Here is a 23,360-nt window from a genome sequence, read left to right as displayed (position 1 = left end):
TAAGAAATGTTGATGTTACAATCAAACAAATTCTTGTCAAAACTTTTAGCAATTTTTAGTCAAGGTTTTTCATATAACACTACACTAAAGACACATACACTTTATAAAAGTCAATATAAGTTATCTAATGCATCATCAACACCTACCTCATCTTCACAAATATCTTTCTTTCCTTTTTTATCATCTTTGTCATCATCTTCTTCCTCATCTTCATCCACTTGATCATCACTATAATCATCGTCGTCGTCATCATAATCACTCTCCCCTCCCTTCCGTCTCCTCTTTCGGCCTGGCGTGGGCGCACCTAGTGAATGGGGTTCTTCTCCTATATCACCTCCTCCTGTGACATCTCGCTTGCCTGTTTTCTTAGCATGAATGATTCTAAGCCTTCAAACACATGGTAGACAAACAGTATTATGGAGTATTGCTAAAATATACATATACATAGTTCCTCACATTTCCCTGAGAAGAAATCATTCACCTTATACATTTGAATCATTTTTGTCACATAATTTATTGCAGTTACTGAATCAGCACTTGAGAAATGTAATTCACCAACAGAACCATTTTTATTGAAGGTATAAATTTATTTGGCAAGAGCTTTAAAATGCTTTGATTTTATTTGCTGGGAATCATCACAAACCACAAAATCTCTACTCTTATTTAATTCTTCACCAACTATTTTAGGTCTAACATGAATGCTACTGTATAAAATTCTGCTATAACAGCTAGGAACAACAGAAAGATTTCCAGAACCTTTTCTCTAAGTTGAAGAAACAAGTATATAGCTGTATTCTTCTTCTGGTCGATCTTAATCTCTGTAACCTCTTTCCAGACACATTTTTAAAAACAATGCTAATTCTAACCAAAATCTGATGCTTGGATGTAGATTATATGAATACAAATCATTTTACAAGTGTCTGTCTGCATATTACTCTATATGATCTGTTATTAAGCATTAATCTTGTAGCACTCTGGTAGCAGAAGCCTTAGTTTCATGTTTATGAAACAAAAGAAACTTACATACCAGTAAGTACAGTTGTGGTAGCCCTTCATCTCTTACCCTACAAAACAAGATTCCATACAGCAGATGTTACAGCTCTAACTACCAGGAATCTAACAGGCAAATTATTTTGAAACAGCCTATTCAGTACTTCAAAGCCAGGCTTCACACACCCATTTAATATTTTGGCATGTAACAGAATTTAAGGAGATATGAAAATGTGTGTTTTTGAAAAGGCAAGGATTTTACAAGAAAGAAAAGAAAGGAGAAAGAGTACGGATTAGGATGGCAAAAGTAGATAAATTATGATACTTGAATGCTTCTATGTATTTTTTTCAGTTTCCTTTTCTTCCTTTCTTCGCCCATCCTACAAAACAGTATTCCATACAGCAAGTGGGTATGATGCAGTGAAGCTGGCTTCTTAAAAAGCAGACTGGAACAAAGCTTATGATTTTAAAAAGAACTCAACTGGAGGATGTTTATCAACACTAGTTAAAGAAAGATAAAAGGATGACTTAAAATGTTTAGCTATCCTGAGTAAGCTCTTTTTATAACACAAAAGATGAAATTCACTTTTAATGTTCTAATTTGCAAATAATTAAATGCCCACTGCTTGACCAATGACGTATTAGGCTGAAATTTTATACCACAACATATGCCTTAAGTAAAATGATAGATATCTCTAGATTAAATATCTGCACCAGTATTAAATCACTGAAAAAATAATTAATGATGCATTTTGTACTTGCCTCCCTGACAAAGTTCATTAAGCATTCTATTCTAAAATATTATAGTTCAGCATAAGTAGTACTAGAATAGATCAGCCATCTTGGTGAAGGTAATTAAAACATTAACAAAAAAATTAAAAACCCAAATGAAAAACTTGCATTGATAGTTACAGAGTCTGACATAAAGTGCCACTTGATCTTGATTTTCTTCCCAAAGATCTTCTACTGATCTATTGCTATGTTTAAACAAACTCTACTGCTGCTAGCCAATATATTTTACTTCTCTCTACATTCAACTAACAAGAGTAAACTAAAAAGACAGTTCTGGCAGTATGCAATTACTTTCACTTGCCCTTCCTAACCCCAAGTAAAATAACTGTTTCTCTCCCAATCATTTACTTAGAAGGCTGAAATCACAGCATCAACAAAGACAGCAAACAGCTGGCCTGATGTTTTCAACAAAGTTCTAGTCCACGGAGAAATTGCAACATTCTTATATTTTTGCCAAGGTACACCTATGGTCGGAGCCCAATACAGTAGTTTTTAAAAATCACATGCTTCTCTAATATATTTATTCTAGCTCATTATCACTCCAAATAGGATAGGGCTTTTATCATTAAAATAATAACATGACCCAATATCGAGACCTTTCTAACTAAGGGAAGCATCTTATGGTAGTGTACAAAACACAAGATTGGACTCTTGGCCAAAAGCACTGAATTAAAATGTTTAGTTGGTCCATAAAACTAAATGGATGAACATGGGAAGGTCAACATCTCGTAGTTTAATCAACTATATAATAATCTTAGATTTTTGGGGAAGAAACAGGGACACAGTAAATGAACTTTGGGAGGACAGGCAGAATAAAAATATAACGTTAACTTTTTCACACTCAAGAGATCATGAAAATATATGCTCAAGTAAGTCTGATGGAAAAGAAAAAGAAAGGTAAGTATGAATACTAATCAGGTGCATTTTATGCCTTCTACTAATCAGGTGCATTTTATGCCTATTGTGAATGAATGCTAGAATTTAATATTTAATAAAAAATTTATCATTTTCTACAGCTAAGAATGGTACACATCATACAAAAATCTGAAGGAGTAATATACAGCTAGCATTTGAACACGTGCTGTGTTAAGATTGACCAATGAAATACTTTGCCCTGTAAGACTTCAACAGATGCAAAATGAAATTATTTCAGCTCATCCTCATGACAATAATGAATGAATAGTGAAAGAGAAATAGCGGTATCACATACGATGGGAATGAGAAGCTGAGAATCACAAAGGAAAGATTTAGAAGAATAAAATTTACCAGTTTTTTTTAAGTAGAGCTAAATAAAAGAAGAGAAGCAGCTATGCTCCTCAAATCTAGTACTGTACTTACATTTGTTGAAAGGACAGTTAAGAGAAAACTGAATTCCCCCCTAAGTGAGAAGCCTCCTTGCATAAGGGACTGTGGGGCAACTTCAAATGTTAATTAACTCATGGTTAGGGTGATTTAGTACATGATTTTTATATGAGTTAATTATTACAAGGGCCCCACAGTTATACTGATGAACACGGTATGGATTTGGAGCCAGTATCATGAACAGAAATTTACAGTCAAGATCTTTATTTCTTCCTGTAATTTGCTTTATATCTTTTTTTTTTTTTTACTTCTTCTATCTCCCTCCTGTAGCTCTCCTTTATTTCTTCTTTCTTCGGCGGAGCATTAAAATGAGTGGGGAAGGAGAAATAGGGTTAGAAATACAAATACTGTAAGAATGCCTTGATTACTATACAAGAAAGAAAAGTGACTAAAGAAAAGAAAGTGGAGCCTGGCTATGTATAGCACAGGGCTATAACAACCCCTTGTGATTTACAATTACTTTCCCTTCAAATTCTATGGTAGACTGAGCTGTTATACTTGCTGTATGGAATTTTGTTTTGTGCAATGGAAAAAAAATGGCATCCTTAAAAACTTGACTATTTGTTTTGTAGCAAACCAAACTACCTCAATATTGGCAAGTATATCCCAGATGTACCACAAGAAATATTTAAAATTATATGACAAACTGTGAGGTATTTTAACCATTACCTAAATAATTTGCAATTCTAAAGACGATCAGAACAAAATAACTTGACCCTATAAATCCTCTTTCAGAAATAAAAATGCACAATTGTTCCAATCAGATTTTACTAATGCCAAAAAAAAAAAAAAAAATCCCACCCCAATTTATTAACTCCACAAACCTTCAAGCAAGAATCAAATTTATTTCTTACAAGTTCCATAGTATGGATTTTTTCCAATTTGAGTCCTTCTCATTCACAACCTTTTTTTTCCTTCAAGGAACTATCAAAAATAAGTTACATACTTTACAAAATTAATTTCCCATTTTAATTAAATAAATGAAATGGCTACTTTATTTTACATAGCATGAGATTTGTTTTTGCAAATAAGCCACACAACAAATTAAACAAAAATGGTAAGTCCTGGAATATTTTAGAAAAGTATTACTTACTTCCTAAGTTTGCCTTCAACCATCCACTTATCTCTTCTTAAATTTGACATATAATCTATATTCTTTTCTATTTCGCTGTCAAAGCAGAAAACATTAATTACTCAGGCACAATTTATTGCATGACATATTCCAAATATATTTAATATCTGAGAAAATATTTCGTTACTCAAATTTACATGCTACCTATTCAAACTAATATGAGTCAAGTATAAAAAAAATATTCAGTTTAATGATGACAAATAAGTACAATTATTTCAGTGGAATGTGGTTGGAGAAACCTGTTCTTTTAAGAATGATAGCTTTTGGTTGACTCTGCTAACTCTTGTTGCTACAGAGGTTCAGTCAGAAGTTCAAACCTATTACTGATCATTTTATTAGCTTCACCAGAAACATGCACAGATAAATTTCTTACCTTATAACACTTTTGCTACAGGCTAATTCATTAACAAGGAAAGCAAGTACAGATGCTTTCTGAGCTGGGGTGTGTGCCTGAAAAGCTTTGGTTTTCAAACTCTCTGTGAGTTCCGTTTGCCCACAGTGACCTTCCATAAATATCTGCAGTATTTCGGACACATTGTCTCTGTTGATGCCCACATTCAACAAATGATCCCCGAGAATTGTTTTGGCCTAGAGAAAAAAGTCTGCTTGTAAATAATTGCACTCCATGCACAGTAATGACAACACATATGTAATACAGCTTTCTGTTACTTGATAACAAAGAAAAAAAAAACCCAAACAAAATACAAGCCATAAACCAGAGGCACTACCATCTATTAGCTTGGAACCTATTACTATTTTATTTTTGCTGCCAGCCCTCACAGAATCAATATATAATCCTTAATTTTTTTTAAACATTTATTTATATTGAAATATACAGGAGACTTAAAAGACCTTTCTCAAGCAACTTCCTGGCTGTGGAAGTGGGGATTTGTGGTATCTCGCACAGAAAGGTAGATACAAGACCCCTAAACTAAGTTTAAGAAAAAAGACATTCAAAGAAATCTAGAATAAAATAAAATTTGGGAATTACCCAAGGAGGTAGGCAGAAGTTTGGAAATAATTGGAAAATAATCTAAATATGTTGAAACTAAAGGCAACAGACTAACAAAAGTGGTATCTGTTGAGGTGATTTGAAAATCCCCACCATTATTTAAGCCCAGATATAAAAAGACACATTACTGTTACGTGTTAGTAAATGTTAAACAACAAACTCAGATTTGTCATCTGTTATACTCCAAATGTGTATGAAATACAGCATCCTAAGTTCTATATAGTCCCTTCATTGCTAAGTGAGCGATACTGGAGTTCTCATTGCACTTAGCATCAGCCAATGGACAGAGAAAGATTGGGAGATGTGGGGAAGCGTGTAATAAGATTTATACTTGGATTTTAAGAAATGACTGATCCTCCAACAGAGTAACAGAGTTGGAAGGGACCCTGGAGGTCTTCTACTCCAACCATCTGCTCAAGCAGGAAACCCTATATCAAATTCCCAACCTTAGTCAGTGTGGTCAATGGTATAGGATGATAGGAACTGCATCTCAACAAACAGAAAAATATTCAGTTATGTGGTACAACCCATGAAGTATATGTACTGTACGACCAACTGAATATTTGTCTATGATACTGTAAAAACATTACCGTAAGATCAAGGATAGTATAAGAGTACTTATTACCTTGTATCCTGTTATTAGTCCTGGATCACAAATTGCAGCTGAGAGCAACCTCACCAGCAGATCTTGTATTTCTCCCATGCTGTCTCCTATGTTCAACAGTCCCTCTTGCAGAACATTTAAACTTGGGACATCCAGATTCACATCAAAGCCAAGAACTTTGCCAAAGTTGCTGAGGAACTGTACCACCATGAGACAATCTGAAAATGTACTTCCCGAGAGAACCAGGCCCGGAATGCGAGGCAGTTCTGGCAAGGGCTAAAAAAGAGGAAAAAAACCCACATCTTTTGCATCCTATAGCGCTTGATTTTTGGCAAATTATTCCCAAGAAATGTAGCCAGCATCCAAAGGTTTGTATGTTTCCAAGTGAATAATGCAGACTATCCAGCTTGCAAAATAATTGGTTGAGCGAGTGTTTCAAGCAAGCATTCCAATCAAAATGAATACGTGAAATTCTAGATTTGCTCATTAGACTTCCTTCCCAAATTCAAAACAGATGAAACAGGGCAAGAAATTTCTAACCACAAACAGGGTATCAATGACTTGTGGATAAATGGATTGAAGCCTCATTTATTTGTAGGGATCATATTTTAGACCCATTAAGTCTTCTCTGAAGAAAAAATAGGAGCCCTCTGCATTTGTAATCTGGTTATTATGAAAGCTCAGGTTACCCATATGTTACTGCTAAATTATTATGCTTGACTTTGGCAGAAGGAGGCAATTACTAAATATACCAAGAATAACTATAACAATTTGATCTAGTTAAAGTTAACATTAAATCAAATTAAATCTAGCTTTTATTCTGACTCAAAGGCTAAGTGTGATTTTCAAACCCAAAAAGGTTGCACAAGCATGCCGAGCTAAAGCTGCAGCTGACAAGGTGCCCATTAACTGGCTGTGCTAAGAAACATAGTAAACCACTTTCTTCATGCTTGGCTTTTATCTAAAAATGTCTGTTTATCTCCTTTAGTTGTGAAAGTGCAGTGCATGAGAAAACCAATAGGCCATAATCTATTCAGCTGCTTTGTAAGGAATCATAAATTTAATAATAATAATTAAAATACATTTGGCTACAAGCTATTTCTGGCTATTATACACTTATTTCTTACCATCTTAAGTCCTCATTGCAGAATTTTGGCAACAAGTCTAACCTTTTGTTTGAACAGGAAATTAGACCAGCAGTCATACAAGGCATCCAGGCATGGAGCTAAAGCAATACTCCTACATGTCTTCAATACATGAGTTTTTATATTGAAAAGGGAAAATAACTAAGCTCCTGAAATAATGCTAGAATATCGTACATTGCATTTTCCTAAAATGTTGATGAAGAAAATAAAGAAATACTAGGTGCAGTGTATTCTAGCAAGAGCAACCCAGATTTGATCATTAAAGAGCCGTTCCTGATTATTCTTAAGATAAAATATTTAAACCTTGTTGTCCATTTCACCCAGCAATAAGCCTGATCTGAAGTCTAAAACAAATCACAAGCTGGTATATGTTGTGGGTAGGAGCAGAAAAGAAAAATCAACGGGTTTGACCATATTGGTGTTCAGAGTTCTGTATTAACCTACAGACAAGCACTCTTTAGGACATGCTTAGCATGCAATTGCAAAGGTTAATAATGTCTAATGCAGTATGGTACCCTGCTATAAACATTCTGTACTATTATAGACTGTCTTCAGTTTATGATAACCATTAGTTTAAAACTGCAAGGTACGTTTTGGACCAAAGTCAGATAAAAGATTAAAAATAAAAATAAACCAAAAAAATATTTTTTACCCATCATCTCCTATTGAATAGCACCTGAAACCAAACTGACCTAGACAAGTGGAAAAATCTAATTTTCAAATTATACTGCATTGTGGTTTATGTTCTAAGGCAGTGGCCCCCAACCTTTTTTGAACCAGGGACCGGTTTCACGATTATTTATTCTTCCACGGACCGTTACCCGAGTAACGTGAGACTCCACCGCTATTGGGACAGCTCTTCGTTCGAAGCCGCCCCCCCTTCGACGAAACTAAGGCACGAGCACCCAAACGCCGTTTTCCAACCGAAAACCCGGAAGCGCCGTCGAAACAAGATGGCGGCGCCCAAGCTTTGCGGCCCGGTAAAAAATGATCCACGGACCGGTACCGGTCTGGGGACCGGTGGTTGGGGACCCCTGTTCTAAGGAACAGTGACTTTCCCTAAAGAAAAATGTTTTCCTTCTGCATCCTGCAAGGTGTGACTATGCACCATGGAACTGATAGTCCAGAAAAATTCTGAGAAGCTATGAGTGTAAGAGCTATGCAGGATCAGACGAAAAACATTCTTGTTCCCGAAAGGAGGCAACCAAATGTCTGTCAGAATTCCCAAGCAGGGTATAAAGGCAAGAACTTAAAGAGGTATACTGGAAATGAGCAGAGAGAGTTTGAACAAATAGCCCAAACATTACAATGTTGACTACTAAAGTAAAGGGAAAAAAAGAACCATACCACATCCCAATATGTGCTTTAGTGTAAATGCCGGTCATCCTGAAACACTGACATAATATGATCAAGCAATCTAAAGTAAAATGGGCATAATTTTAAAAGGCAATAAAGTAAAAAGAGAGGAAGGAAGGAGAAGCAGCAAAGCAATGAAAGGTACATTTTGCATGATTCTAATTACCTTCTGGTCCGCTAAGCACATATCTTCATTAGGCTTCTTTAGCTCCTTAGCCATTTCTAATTCTAATCTTCGCTGTTCCAGTTTTCGTTGTTTGTTTAATCTCTTTTCATCACGTTTTTCTTGTTTTAACCGCTCTTTCTCCTTGAGTAGCACGGGATAGATAAAAAAAGAATTAACCCCCCGTATAGTCCACTTCCAAAGGAACAATTCAAGAATTTGAAAAGCAATAATCTTAAATCTTCACCTCAGCAATTAAAACATTTAGGTTAAAGGGGGATGGGGGGGGTGTCACACCTGAACTTTAAATACACAAAAGACCAAATCTTGCAAATGAGGTCTGCCACAGTAGGTTCTGCAGGAAGGTGCTACTATCAGTGGAGTCTATTTTCAAGAGCATGAAGAAATTCTGTACTGTGAGAATACAAACAAGGGCTGCACTACATATAAGTGCACTGAAAACTCTTAGGCTTAATTGAGGCAGAGTTTCTAGAGTTAGCAGCATGATACATTCTTTTAACATCTCTACTTTTAAATGAATTGCTATGTGATAAGAGTATGAATACATTTGATTCAGTACCAAATGCACATTCAAGGTCAAGGCATACTGGAATACTGACATCTGCCAGAAGATTGGTTCCAACTTCATAGGAAGCTGCAGGGAGACATATGTGTGTAAACATCCCTCCCGCCCCGAAAATACATGACAGCAAACAAAAGTGCTAATAGAGAAGTTCTAATTTCTCATTAGAATGGGACGTAGGATCTGAGCCACTATTTTCATTCACCTTTTTTCCAGATAAAAAATATTATCCCAGTAGCCTAATATGATGCATATTACTTTACTGGTCTACTTCTTTCATTTTAAATCTGAAACCACCTGTAATTATTTGTACAGTATTTTCACTTGTAATGATATGTGAGATTGACCGTTGGAAGAGCCACAGGCCAGACAACTGTCTGATACAGTAAATGAAATCTGAGTCCGCAGATGGAATGGGGGCATGGCAAATGTCTTCAAAGGAACTCTCCCTAGTTTCTTGAACAGTAAAGGTGAGGAGGAAAGAGATGCACTTTTAGACCTGCAAGAACCGGTTAATGTAACTTTACAATAAAGCAGAGCTAGTACTTCTGGGTGTGCTTCTTGTCTGGGCTACCTTGCAAGGCTGACATTAACAGAAGAAAGACACTTGAATCAAAACAGAGAAGCATGGAAGCAAGAGGACTCTCCTAGTGATAAAGCCAAACAAAGAATGACTTTCCCCTACGACCTCTCCTTAATCATGCTGCAGTTGACAATGATGACTTCTGGGCCAAAGCAAATCACTGCTGGATTGCCAAATTTGCACTGAAGCTGACACGTAGGCAAAAAAATTGGCACAGAGAGCACAGGAGATGGCCTGACACTCCTACAATGCCTGCTGTCACCCAGCGACAGCAAGTAATCCAGATTCTCAGAAATCTCCACAGAATAGGATTCTTTATCCCCAACACATCGTCTGGGGTCATGTGCATCTACCTATCCTTCCCCTGCCTCATATTTTTTGACAGCTTTCACTTTGCAGGGGGAGAGATCAAGCAAAAAAAAAAGAGGAGGCTCAATTTGTTCTCATTGTGGGTCTGAGTTTTGTGTGATAGGGTACACTGCCAGTCTGTGATAGCTGAGCAGATAGATCTAAATTAGGGCTGTCAAACTCGCGGCCCACAGGCCAGATGAGTCACGCATAGGCCACACCCATGCCCGGTTTAGTGAAGGGGAAAAAAGTTGCGATATGTCATGTGACAATGTCATGACATTGTGAGTTTGAGACTCCTGGTCTAAATGATCACATAAAGCAGGCAGTGTATAGGCTTTACACCTAATAAAAGAAACTTTGCTGGAAAATCCTGAATATACTGATTTAAGCATTAAAAATCTACCTACTGAAGACATCAATCCTATACTTGTCTATTCACTGATTTCGGTAGGATTCCTTCCCAAATAAAAGTATATAAGATTGAATCTAAATATTGTTGTCAATTAATGATTGCCCTGTTTAGCAATTGTTTGAAGTGATGAGGTCACTGGAAAAAAAATTCATGCCCAATCCTTGAAATTACAAGTGTTGAGTGTTCCTTTGGTCACATAATCCCAATTCAGGTACCTTGTAACCAGCATGCATTTACGATTGTCACAGTGTCCGGAAATCACACGATAACCATTTGTGACTTGCGCAGCTGGTTTCCAAACAGCAAAATCAATGGCAGTAGGATCACAACTCATGGTCATGTGGTGTCTGACCTAATGACCAGAGGTGGTTTGCTTAATAACCACAATAGGACTGCGGTAAGTCTGGTGCTGTCACATGATCTTCCCCTTGATAAGCATGGCATTTAGTGTTTCTGGTCCCAAATGGGGTCATTAAACGAGGACTATCTGTTTTAAGTAACAACAACAAAAAAAAAGCTTGTTCTAACTGTCATTATCTATGAACTTTTGCTCTCAAAGTAGTATGTATATGCAATATTTGCTTCTATATTTCAATTACACGCTAATGCTAATATGGCGTGAAACTTAAGGAAGATAAGCTGGCCGCTCACAGGGTCTATGTAAGAAGTTGGGACTAAGAAGATACTGTATTGATCAGTTCCTGGAAGGCAACTGGACAGGTAAACATAGAGTGATAAAAGGTCTATTTACTCCCTCTGCTAAGCATTGGTTATCTCTGCCAGAGTTACTATTTATTGTAAGGAGAGAGAGAGAGGGATAGGTGTGGACGCTAGCTTCATGAGTAATGGATGCCCTTCGATATCCCAATGACATCACAGATTTCCCAGCAAATCCTGCAAAAAGAACCTTGCAGCCATCCTTCTTGCAGCTGTGCTGCAGATGGTATACTATTTCATCTGTTTCCTCCTGCCTCCTGAGGTTTTGCCTATCTCTTTGAAGCACCGGACTCCTATTCCCCTTTGTTTTCTGGATGTCCTGATGCAACTGCATTACGCACAAGAGCCCACGGAGTTTTGGCTTGTTCATGTTTTTGCTTTTTGAATGGATGTAACCACCGGGGCGGGGCGGGGGAGAGAAGCTTGAAAAGCTGGTCCCCAAGAGAGAAAATGAACAGTGCTTTTCCCTTGGGTATCATGCAAAGAAGCCTTGCATTGCAAAGCTACAGTGTGAACGAGGCACTAATGCCAGACAGTCTAGAAATGCCCAGTATATTTATGCATGCAGAGGCGGTCTGCACCCTACTGCATTCTTGGCTGAGCAGAATTGTATTCATTAAATTCCAAGTCAATCTGTACCTATTATTTGAACATGGGGGGAACTGCTTAAATAACCCATATTGCTGTAGCTTTGTATTGCCCAGGGGAGCCATTATGCTGGGTGGGCTGGGCAAAACAAGAACCTACGGTGGAAGGGAAACCGACCTGGCTTGCTTCTAAGCTGTATTGTTTATTCATTCCTGCTGGGCTCGAAAAATTATGCTTAATCATCCTGCAGCATTACTTACCTCCTCTTCCAATTAATAAAACATTCTTGGCTTCTGCATTTGGTTTTATCGATTTTAAACTCTCAAAGCGTATACACAGAACACTTAAAACTGAAAGATGAGTTTTGTTAAGTAAGTAAAACTAGGACTAGATTCCCCATGGTATGTTCAATAGGCAACCAGGTGGTATAAATCTTCAATCATGGAATATTCAGAGCACAAGACTCACTCGGGTGCTGTGAATTTAATTCTGCTTTCAAACTGCTTATTAGACAACTTCCAAAACCTGAGATACGCTTCCATATTATGACTGCCGACAAAACTGCTGACAGCGCTGCTTAGTGATAAATGCATGTTTAACAACCTTTTGTTGCTTATTGATCCTCTGAGAGTTACTGGGGGGGGGCGGGAATTGGAGGGAAGGAAGAACCAGTGGTACAATTGTAGCACTTTGTTATAGAGTTCATAGAGGCAAAATGAAGATAAATTTCTGGGTGCAGCCTTCTGAAGATTTAGTGGCTCTAAGAAAAAAGGCAGAGACTTGAACAAATATCACAGAGAGAGAGAGAGAGCGGAGAGGGAGGGAGGGAGGGAGAGAGGGAGAGAGAGAGAGAGAGAGAGAGAGAGAGAGAGAGAGAGAGAGAGAGAGGACCCACTGACCGATTCTCAACTGTTCAAATTTCCAGAATCAAAGATCTGCTTCCAACAGACTGTGAATGATCAAGGCATTAATTCACAGAAGTTTATCTTTCATAGTATTTGAAATTAAACGCTATTGATAAGGTGTTTTTAACCTTTGAAATTGATTAGAATTGATATAGATTCTTTTCAGCTATAAGTACTTAAATATGTAGCTATATTTGATTTATTAATCTTTGCTTTCAATGTTTTCAGCTGAGTTTAAAAGGCTGCTGGTTTTTGAAATTAAGTTTTTAACTGAAGAATATTTTAAGCATGTTAAATTAATCAACCAAAGTATTAGTGATGTATTAGTTATGTTGCACACTGTATTTGAATCTAATTTCCTTTGCTTTATTTTATAGCCTATGCACAATGATCATACAGTATGGCCTGTAATTATTAGCTCTTACTATCTGGCAATGCTGAGAGAAACATTTTATTAAATTTCAGCTTATACTTCAGATTCTGGAACTGGCAATAATTTGGAGAATGGTATGTTAGTAATTTCACAATTTTCACCTTTAGTTAAGATTTTTCACATTACTGTTTTCCAAGCAACTTTCCCCAAATATCCTTACTCATTACAGACATTGGAATGTATCTTTGAGTTCAGAGCTTTGATTCACACAGAAACAGATTACAATTCATGCATGCTCACCATGAAAAAAAATCTAGATCAGTTTTGATTACTATATGGATAGGAGACCACCAGGAAATCCCACTACTTACAGTATATACTATTGCTGAAACTGTATGGAGGTGCCTTTACAGACACTATGAGACAAGGCTAATTTGAAGAAGTGTTTCCTTTTTAAGTTCTTTATAGCTGCACTACACAGGAAAATCAAGCTGATTAAATTGCCTTCCAGTTCTTATTTTCATTGAAGCATCCCTGATTACTCTCCAGAAAATCTAATATTGCCTAAAGTTTAAATACTTGTTTATTATATTTGACAGTGTCTGACTGTACTAGAATGAATAAGAGTTCCTTCTCCCAGTAAACAGTTGTGATTCTGAACAAGACTGTGTCTTGGTCCCAATCCAGGTCAGGCCCCTACAACAGCTACTAAAAAAATCAGCCACATCAAACAAAACGACACTAACTGAAATTGCTTTGTGCACATGCTATGCCAAATGTAACCCAGAGTTCCATTTGTTTCTTTTATCTGACAGATTAGATCAAGCAAGTAGGGAATAAGCACTTATAATTATCATTCATTTTGGAGGTTTGCACAAAAGTCACAGAGGAAAATATTCTGCATTGGGTTTGGGGGGAGCAGGAAGGCAAAATCTGCTAACTTAAGGAAGGAGGGCAGGGAATAAGACTGCATTTGCAGGTAAAATTTAAGAGCATGAAATGACCTAATTGCAAAATGAAAGTAGATTTACTGACAGGAGGTAAGCTATCACTTGTCCTTAAGCAATTTGATTAAAACTCTTTTTAAAAAAAAAAAAAAAGAAAGAAATAATTAAAATATTGGAAGGGAGGAAAGGAAACAGAATCAGTCTATATCAGACTTTAATACTCACTTCTGCTTTTTTACGTGCTTCCATAGCTTTCATCAGCATCACATGCTGCCTTCTTCTTTCCCGTTCCTATTAAATCAAATCAAATTAGAACAAAGTACTATTGAAAGTAAGAGTTTACATATATATTTTTTTTATTAAAAAATTTCCAGAACTCAACAGGACATGTTTAGCATTAACAGACAAGTCAGGGTGTATGCTAAATAAAAAGTATAGCAAGTCTGTGCATGTTTTAGTTCAGGTTTAGAAAGCAAATACAAGTACAACTGAAAGCAAAAAGGTAAAGCGATGAACATGGAGACAGTGTAAAACAGAAGCATACAGATTTACTTATGGTCAGTTGTGAGGCTCCTTCAGAAGCTGGCCGAACAAAAAGCATAATGGTTGGCTGGAACAGGTCAGTTACCTTAAATCTGCTGTAATAGGAAGTTTGCAGTCGCTCGCTGAATGGCCAATTAAATTTTAAAAAATTGTAATACAGATACTTTGGAAAATAATCTAAAGTTACTTTTCTAAAAAAGATTCAAAAACCATTTGGGCTACACATTGGCTGTAATCATTCATTTGGGTATGTGTTGCTGAGGATACAATTAACATTGACAGCCAATCATTAAAAATCAATCTGTTGGTTTAAAAGCTAGTGTCCAATGAAGTAGCCATATTTGAGCAGGAATGCAAAGAGATAATCCTCTGAGTTGTCCCTCTAAGTCAAGGCTGTCAAACTCGCAGCCCGCAGGCTGGATGCGTCATGCACTGGCCTGGTTTAGCGAAAGGAAAAAAGTCACGCTACGTCACATGATGACACACCATGACGACGCGAGTTTGACACCCCTGCTCTAGGGCAAGCCAAATACGCTGCATCCAGGATTACGTTAATGTGGAGTTAATCCTGAACTACAACACAATGGGGGAGGGGGGAGAATTGCAAAGGTTTGTCTATGGATCAAAATTGTGTGGGTTTATTTTAATATAGCCCAAAGACTAGATACTCTTTAGTAATTTCAAACTGAGTTTTTTTTTTTCAATTGCACAATGCTGAAGTAATTTGAAAATCATATATCTCTTTGATATTAACGTTAAGTAAATTGAACATGTGCACAAATGGCCTAGTGAAAATCATGGATAATCTATTTATACTTTGAAAAAGAAGTGTAAGGATGGTGTGAATTTGAACCCTCGCTACGTTCAGCAGTCCAACTTGATACTACAGCAAAGAAGATTCTGTTAACAAGGCAACAGCCTCACAGGTGGCTCAGATGGGTCAATTTATAGTTAGGTTTCAGGTAAGTTGTGTTCTTTTCTTTTACAGACAAGACAAGCAGATGTATGCAATGCACTGTGCTGGAAAGCCATGCAGCAGTATGTAATGTGACAGCAGCCAGTGCTACATTTTATGCATTGCTATGACAACCATATCACAACCAAATCACAATGCGGTGTTAGATGTACAAAAGTAAACATACCCATACCATATCTAGTCTATGCCTCTCCAACTCCTGGTAGAAAGAGTTGGCACAATATTATGAAACAGAAATCACAGAGTCAAAAAACCACTTTATAATTCCCCTCTCCTCCTCCTCCCGCCCCCATCATCCCATCCCAAAGCAAAGCTTTTTACCCATAAGGTGAATGAAAACATTGAAGTAAAACATCTACGTATATTTATACTTATTCAATTAAAATAAGTATATATCATATAGGGGAGAATATTTGAAGATTTGTCCTCCAAATTCTTTAGGTGTTCATTCAAAACTAGAATTTATGTTTCTTTAAATTAAATTCTGGATACATACCTGATGTTTCAGAAGGACAGCTTGCTGTCTCCTCATTTCCTTTTCCTTGAAATATGAAAAAAAAAATCAAGTATCTGATAAATGTTACTATCAACAAAAGATGACTTTTCTATCATACTGATGAAAGTAACAATTCATGTTTTTTTATTTAATCCCACTTTATTTTTCTAATAACCTGCAATGACTTGTTGAATATCTTGAAAACACAATGTGTGGAAGATGCACTACAGTGGTTATCAGATCATGCCACGATCAGGAATGAGGCAACATGATAAGAAAACAAGGCTCTCATATGCTGCATAGACCTGCAGGTTGTGTACAGCTATCATCCCAAACCTGATGGGAATAAAGTAGGATTCAAATGTTCTGTTTCACTACCCAAACTAACTTTCATTGATAGAAGAAAACTTTTGTGACCTTCATGGTGCAATTCTTTTTTCTATAGATCAATTTCTTTCCAACAGTAAAATGGAAAATTGGGAAAATATCCAGTAACTTGAATCAGAGCTCTTTACATGTGTTTCTGGCTTGCCTCAAATCTAGAGAAATAATCCATTTCCCTCTCTTCCTTCTATTGTTGAATCTCCAGTGCTATACTGGGTAATTCTCTAGACTTAAAAGAGGAATTTTTAGGGAACAACAGTGAAGATGGAGATTGACAACAAGAGGGAACTCTGCTATGCACAGAAGGTAACTCATAGTTTTTGGGCTCCTGGCCTCAATCTAAATGTTAAGCTACATATTTAATGGCTCATGATTTTTTAAAGATTATGCATGGACTTGTTTTCATTATTATTACTTACATATACACATATAGAAGCTGAATGTCAGAAACATATGCTTAAAAACCTATTGTGGTTTTACAGACTATAGATGCACACACACAAAACACAGAAAGACACATGTAAATGCCTGTACAGAGCAAAGCATTCAGAATAAAATTGTGTTGATTTTTTTTAAAAAAATTGGGTACATTATCGGGTTTGATGTGTATGGTCATACAATTCATTTTTTAAATGGTTGGAAAATAAAAGCTCTGATGCTTCTCTAAACTAACCTTTATTCGTTTCTCGGCTTCCAATAATTTGGCATTTGCTGCTTCTTCCTTCTTTTTCTTTTTAGCCTGTGCATGCAAAACAGGTCCCAAGGTCATGCAAGAGAACGCTACAGCTTGAAAATAATCTCAGACCAGCAATAAGGCTTCATGCTTCACAAGGTGCGAAACAATACTGCACACCATGTACACATCATAACAGATTTCTTCCTCAGTACTTTTTTGTGTTAGGAGTCAATTCGATTGATCTTTTTTTTTTTAGAGGAAGGACTTATATACGTACAGTCTAGGAAAAACATCATATATAACAACATGTCATCTTACAACATGGCTGCACTACTGAACTTCTAAACTTTTTGCTTGAAGTGGCATGTTTACAAACAAATGAACAACTAATGATGAATAATGTTTTTTATTCCCTGGATAAACCTCATCTGTGGGTACAGTTTTGAGGATCTAATTAAGTCAGTATTTTAAAAAATAACATCTCTTTGGCATATTATCAGAACCACATTTTTCCCGATCGATGGTTAAGTAGCAAGTATGACAATTGAGATTAAAAAGAAATGTTGCCAGAAAGATCAGAAATGGAAACCTGAAACAGGAATCTTAAATCTCAATTTTCTCCAGTTTAGTTATATATAGAATGAATACAAACCAACTTTTTGCAAAAAACACAGATTCATACATCTCTCAGAAGTACAAGCATGCACATTCTTTAAAATTAAAATCATGCTATTCAACTATCAGTCTTCTTAATACACCTTTGTTTGTTCTAGTGACTCAGCCAAATTATCTTTCCCTTCTCTGTCTTCATCATATAGCTTTTCAATATCTACAGGACTATATAAGCAGTGCTTACTTTTACACTGTTCTAGATAAGTCATTCCCAGGGGACACACAAGGTATAAAAGGGTGAGGACAACTGGCCAAATTATCTCTTCTTTTCCTCCAGCAATTGTTATCAGTAAGTGCAAATAATTCTGGATCCATTCAGAGAATATTAAACTAATAACAGGCATCAGAGCAACCACATGTCTAAATTGTATTTTGCTGCTTGTTATCTAGATGAAAGAATGGATGTTGCTGAGAAAGAGGTGTTTTTTACAGTTAGAAGGCCACAACCGGACTTTGGATGGTATGGGTATTTATGGCATGGTAAAGTTAATGTGGATGTTAAAAGTTATTTTATTGATCATACCATATTGAGAATATTCAATAGCTATAACTCAGGTTGTACCTAAAAGTGCTTTTATGGAACTCAGCTCAAGAAGCATATTACAGAAGAGAAATGGCAGACAAAGATAAATGTTTGAATACTGGCACTTAATGGAAAATTATCAAGGTGAATTTAAGATCAAATCAAGAGAATCATTAATAGCAAAAGGATATGTAGTTGTCAATGATTCTTCCATTTAGTTACCTGGAAGTTTTAAAATGGATAAAAAGATGTATGGTGTAGTCACAATCAGAAGTTGAAATACTATTGTGTAGAGACGATGAACATGTAATTTTATTTATTAAGAAAATTGCTAAAATGTATAAACTTTTGTTGAAATTTGAAACATAAGAAGAAGAGGTTAAAGAATGTATGATAAAGTAGCGTAAGAATTTTGGTTATGTAGGTAGGTCACTATGTGTTTAAAAGGTTTGAAATTTATATTGTGCTATGATCTCAGAGAGTTTTGTTTTTTTAAAAAAAATAATGTATTGTTGGTACATGATGCCAGAAAAATTATCTAGAATATATAAAGATACTTCAAATATACATTGGAAATGGGACCAACATGAAGGGGCATTTTATCATACTTGGTAAAAAAAAAAAACTAAATAGTTATGCATCCAAATAAGAGGTGGTATTCGGCAGGTTCTGACCAGTTCTGGAGAACTGGTAGTGGAGATTTTGAGTAGTCCGGAGAACCAGCAAATACCACTTCTGACTGGAGATTTTACAATATCCTTCCCCTGCCACACCCACCAAGCCACACCCACAGAACCAGTAGCAAAAAAATTTTGAATCCCACCACTGATCCAAATACATATTTTGATACAAAGGATTTTAAATATTAATATTTAATTGAAGCCAGAACATTTCCTCTTAGGATTGATGGTTAAACAGTAAGAAAAAAGCCATGGAAGATTATTTCAATATATGTTCCCAGCAGCAAGATTACTGTATGCACAGAGATGGAAAGATTTGACACTACCCACTATGGAGGAATGGTTGGCTGACAGATTTTGCTGAAATGGATAAATTGACTTCTTTGATAAGACACAAGACATTATCTACATTTTATTGCTGACTGAAAGCTTCCTGTGGACTTTTTTTTTTGCGTAAAAATGGAAAAAATTAACTTGTGATTTATGGTTTTGATGTTTAGACAGGATAGCATATAGATAGATGAACATTATGATATAAATTTAGAAAGAAAGGTCAAAATATATTTGTACTTATAACTGCTATGAAGAACTCCGGAAGGCACTTCTTTATACTTTCTGGTTTTTTTTTAAACTTTTTCCTTTTCTTCCACTTTTTCCTTTCCCCTTTGATTTCTCTTTTCTTTTTCCTTTTCTTATTATCTATTAGTTCATATTAGCTAATTAGTTTTAATAAAGATTATATTTAAAATTATTTTTAAAAACCACAAAAGGTCTTGTATGTGTGTGTGTGTTTTGTGTGTGTGTTTTGTGTGTGTTTGTGTACAAAGGACCACGAGTAAATTTACCTACTGCATCCTGACCATGAATATATTTATTATGGCATAAGATTTCATAAGAGTACAATCCACTTCATGGGAACCTGATGCCCCTGACACAGTTGAGCTCAGTATATTAACGTGTATTATACCCTATTAAATGTGTTACTCTTTTAAATATAAGAAGAGAAAGTTCATCTGAATGGAAACAGGAAGTTGGCAACAGACCAATAATTTTCTTCTAGAAATTCCTGTACATATTAACTGTTCTGTGAAGTAGTTTTATATCCTTTTAAAAATTAAAATTCATAGCTTGGGAGCCACACTGAAATTTCTGCAATGGCATACAATCCTAATACAAAATTGTTAAATTTTTGCAAGAGTCCTTCTTTTTATTTGCCATTAAAAGTTGGTCATACCTCTAATATTTGCTGAGCTCGGAGTTCTTTTTCCATTCGGATTTGCTGAATTCTCTTAATTTTTTCCTGCAACAAGAAAGGCTTTCATTCATTTGAAGCAGCAGTAATAATGGGCCATCCCCCCTGCTGCCATAGATCAGAGAGTGAATTTCCACACAGAGCCATCCAGTTCGGGCAAAGCCTCCCCTGCACACTCACTGCTTGTTATTATTCCATCATATTCCCCTGGAAGAGGCTAGCCACAATGATTTCATAGGCAATACCAGATCATGCGATGACATCTGCCAAATAATGCAATGTTAAGACTGCAGCCCTTTTCTAGGTGGCTGGGGACTTCCAGGCATTGTGGTACCATTGAAGGAGGACCTTCTGGGAGCTACAATCAAAGTTAGTAAGTAAATGGCCCAGATGCTTAAAAATAATGCTTTTCTATGGTTCACCTGTGCCTCAAAAATCTCAATTTTGGCCTAAAACAAATGGCTGCCAAAATAACATGAGTTCCAATACTGAAAAATAAAGCACTTCTAAGAATTTTGTTTTCCCTATATACTTAGCAGAACACAGAGCAATATTAGCCACATTGTTGACCAATTTTATTAAAATCATCACAGTTCCTACCACCTTTCTATAATACGCTGGGACTGAATTCTTAATAGAAGCACGCTACCACAAATACAGAGGGAATCACTTCTGAGCAAAAATGTACTGTAAATTTCTTCATTTCAATTTGTGTCTCTGTATGAAGATCTAGACATCCCAAAGAGTTCTCTGGCATTTCACAGCTTCAAGAGCTGATAGTAATAACTGTGAATCAATGGAGAATATAATGGACAAAGAAAAAAAAATCTTTGCAATAAATTTAGGAATAGGATGAACAGTACATGTGGTTAAAAGGACTACAATTCATCTTATAATTTAAGAGAAAATTTCTACAAAACAAAGTATAATTGATATTCAACACCCAAAAAAACCCTAAGACACAGTTGTCCGACCTTTTGGCTTGCCTTGGGCTACATTGAGTGAAGATATATATATATGTAACATGTAATGTACTTAATGTATAATACTGTTAAACATCTATGATCTTGTGGAGTTGCATTACTAACTATTCAGGGCCTCATGTGGTCCATGGCTGGGGGTTGAACAAGCCTGATCTAAGATGTACAAATAGTCCTCATCTTACGATCATAATGGAGCCTGCCAATTATTATTAGAAATTGTGACAGTTGTAAAGTGGATCTTCATATGACCAACCTGATTTTTTTGACCTTTTTTTGTAGTGGTTGGTAAGTGAATCACCATGATTGTTAGGTGAATCTATGGTCATTAAGCAAATGTCAGTGTTTTTGCTGAAAATCAGAAGCAAACACCAGTTTTCGGCAAAAATATAGTACATCATGGTCACCTGACCAAGAGACACTGCAAGTGGCCATAAACACGGGATTTCTGAACTCCCCTCAACTGATCCTGGAAGGGCAGGGCAGGAGAAATGGAACAAAATGTTCCTTTATGCCCAAGGTTGACTGTGTATCAATGGACAGATACTCATGATTGTACATTCCCTCTTTTTTTTTAACCTTTCCTCTCTTTTTTTTTTGCTTTTCCCCTTTAAATGCAACTTTATCTGTAGAATTTGCAGGTGATGGCACATCTTCATGCTTGAAATGCATTTTTTTTCCATAATGTGTTATGGATCGTCAAATTATCCAGCTGAGCTCGAGCAAAGCAAAATGAGTTTTCAAGTGGTAGCCCCACTACAGATACACAAATGCACACACCACTAAAATAGTACATTTTGCAAGGTGCATAGCTGCAACCTGAAAGACATAAATTACCTGCTGTTTCATTATTTTTATCTGCTCTTTTTGCTTCCTTTTTTCTTCTGCAACCATTATAGCTAAGAATAAGACAAAAACATGTTGGTAGTAAATAACAGTCAGGATAATGGAAACATAATATCTATGGTTTCAAATGCTGTAAGGTTCTTAAGAAGATGTGTAATACTGACCTTGCTGTTTTTTTGCTTCCTTAGCAGCTCGGGCCTGCTCTTGCTTCTGAATTTTTCTCAAAAGCTTGATTTGTGCTGCTTGTCTAGCAATTTCTGGAACACAAAGGGGAAATGCTTGCAGTATAATAAAGATTGCCTATTCACACAAGGACAGTTGGACAAATGGAGAGATAAAAACAAATGGAAAAGAGGCACCTCGGCACTGAGGAAATCCTTAATATGATTTCATACAAATATTTGTTATTTTGTTAGTACCCCAGGGAAAGTATGAAACTGCAGATGCATCTCAAACCATCACTTCTTTTCTTTTTTCCCCTTGGGTAATTTAAAACAATACTAAAATACTATGGATTGACATTCAGATTCTGGAAGATCACTGGAGCAATTTTTTTTTTTTGACTTGCAGGTCAAAAGGTTACAATTCGGCTTGGCTGTCCTATAGTGATTTTTTTTTTCCCTTCCTGTCACTGCCATCCATTATTCTGAACCTGCTTCTCTGGAATCAAAGAGAACAAATTCTGACTTTGGACTCTGTGACATCATCTCAGGGAACTGAAAAGTACTATTGTATCCTTTTCAAGGCTAAACATTTCCTGTTTCTTCCATAGGGTTTAGTTTCCAGTCCCTTGATCACACTCATGTTTTTTCTGAACCTTAAAGGGTGATTCCCAGAAACGAACACAATAATTTGAGTTAAGGATTGAGAAATGCAGAATGATGTGCAACAATTATTCTCAATGTAATTTGAAACTACACTGAGCAGAATTGTTACTTGCTTTGTAACAGTTTGATTCTATTATTTTCCCCACAGCAAACTTCAGTGGCCAAGACAAGCTGCCTTATCAAAACAAAATAAACCATAATTAGACGCAGAGGATTTTTACCCATAGATAATATAAGTGCCAATTTATAGAATCAGAGGCTACCCAAGTGAGAACATCCAGGCCATTGGCCTGTGCTTTGAAGAATGTGCCAGAGGCTGGATAATTATTCCTCTCCCCTAAGTGTCAGAAGATTTAACCAAGCTCTGCAGCGTTGATTTCATTGTGAAGCAAATCTACAAACACATAAGCATCAGAAATATGGATGAGAACCATTCTCTTTCCCTTGAATAGAAATCATAGGCCAAGAGCTCAAGATCCAAGATTTGAAG

At 36.2% G+C, this 23,360-nt stretch overlaps 1 protein-coding gene across 36 annotated transcripts in view; it reads right to left on the bottom strand.

Moving 5' to 3' along the window:
* BAZ2B (bromodomain adjacent to zinc finger domain 2B) overlaps nt 1-23,360 on the bottom strand; it is a 233,243-nt gene that overhangs the window by 24,929 nt on the left and 184,954 nt on the right. For 21 of the 36 annotated variants that reach the window (XR_015746530.1, XM_087949919.1, XM_087949922.1 and 18 more), the window contains 12 exons: nt 22,208-22,300; nt 22,035-22,096; nt 20,200-20,265; nt 17,088-17,153; nt 16,031-16,075; nt 15,701-15,733; nt 14,241-14,306; nt 8,560-8,700; nt 5,914-6,168; nt 4,650-4,864; nt 4,238-4,312; nt 147-387 (listed from right to left, as the gene is read on the bottom strand). Coding sequence is in view for 35 of the 36 variants with exons in the window: in XM_087949919.1 (XP_087806045.1) it covers nt 147-387; nt 4,238-4,312; nt 4,650-4,864; nt 5,914-6,168; nt 8,560-8,700; nt 14,241-14,306; nt 15,701-15,733; nt 16,031-16,075; nt 17,088-17,153; nt 20,200-20,265; nt 22,035-22,096; nt 22,208-22,300 (1,358 nt within the window). In the remaining variant the exon portion in view is untranslated. The remainder of the gene's footprint in view (nt 1-146; nt 388-4,237; nt 4,313-4,649; nt 4,865-5,913; nt 6,169-8,559; nt 8,701-14,240; nt 14,307-15,700; nt 15,734-16,030; nt 16,076-17,087; nt 17,154-20,199; nt 20,266-22,034; nt 22,097-22,207; nt 22,301-23,360) is intronic. The other 15 variants (XM_026674556.2, XM_087949906.1, XM_087949925.1 and 12 more) reach the window with 2 other exon arrangements.

Source organism: Notechis scutatus, chromosome 1 (genome assembly GCF_049901735.1).
Source record: "Notechis scutatus isolate UNSWTSFEM ecotype Mainland chromosome 1, rNotScu1.2, whole genome shotgun sequence".
Taxonomy (NCBI): domain Eukaryota; kingdom Metazoa; phylum Chordata; class Lepidosauria; order Squamata; family Elapidae; genus Notechis; species Notechis scutatus.
The sequence above is the reverse complement of the archived record's forward strand: the minus strand, read 5'-3'. Positions and strand labels throughout refer to the sequence as shown.